This window comes from Trypanosoma rangeli (assembly GCF_003719475.1).
Source record: "Trypanosoma rangeli strain AM80 chromosome Unknown Tra_15.4_contig_00477, whole genome shotgun sequence".
NCBI classification, from domain to species: Eukaryota; Euglenozoa; class Kinetoplastea; order Trypanosomatida; family Trypanosomatidae; genus Trypanosoma; species Trypanosoma rangeli.
The window spans coordinates 5,405-5,976 of NW_021706208.1; the positions used below are offsets into that span (position 1 = coordinate 5,405).

Below are 572 nucleotides of genomic sequence, written 5' to 3' on the forward strand. Positions count from 1 at the left end.
CTGGAGGACCCGCGCCGGAATGCGAAGGAAATCGCTGCACTGGAGGAAGACATGAACAGCCGCGCACATGAGCTCGCACGCGACAAGAAGCTGGCGGACCGGGCGTTTCTCGACCCGGCGCCGGAGGGCGTGCCCCTATGCGAGCTTGCGCTGGACGACGACAAGGACTTCGTTGCGATGGAGCAGGAGCGCAAGCGGCTGCTGGAGGACCCGCGCCGGAATGCGAAGGAAATCGCTGCACTGGAGGAAGACATGAACAGCCGCGCACATGAGCTCGCACGCGACAAGAAGCTGGCGGACCGGGCGTTTCTCGACCCGGCGCCGGAGGGCGTGCCCCTATGCGAGCTTGCGCTGGACGACGACAGGGACTTCGTTGCGATGGAGCAGGAGCGCAAGCGGCTGCTGGAGGACCCGCGCCGGAATGCGAAAGAAATCGCTGCACTGGAGGAAGACATGAACAGCCGCGCACATGAGCTCGCACGCGACAAGAAGCTGGCGGACCGGGCGTTTCTCGATTCGGCGCCGGAGGGCGTGCCCCTGCGCGCGAGCTTGCGCTGGACGACGACGAGGGA

The 572-nt window shown here is 66.1% G+C and overlaps 1 protein-coding gene across 1 annotated transcript; it reads left to right on the forward strand.

Moving 5' to 3' along the window:
• On the forward strand, positions 1 to 570 carry TraAM80_08878 (calpain cysteine peptidase; the record flags this gene model as incomplete). Its single annotated transcript, XM_029385603.1, has 1 exon — positions 1 to 570. A coding segment is annotated over one exon (570 nt), but the record flags the coding sequence as incomplete, so codon positions are not given.
• Positions 571 to 572: the final 2 nt, after the last annotated feature.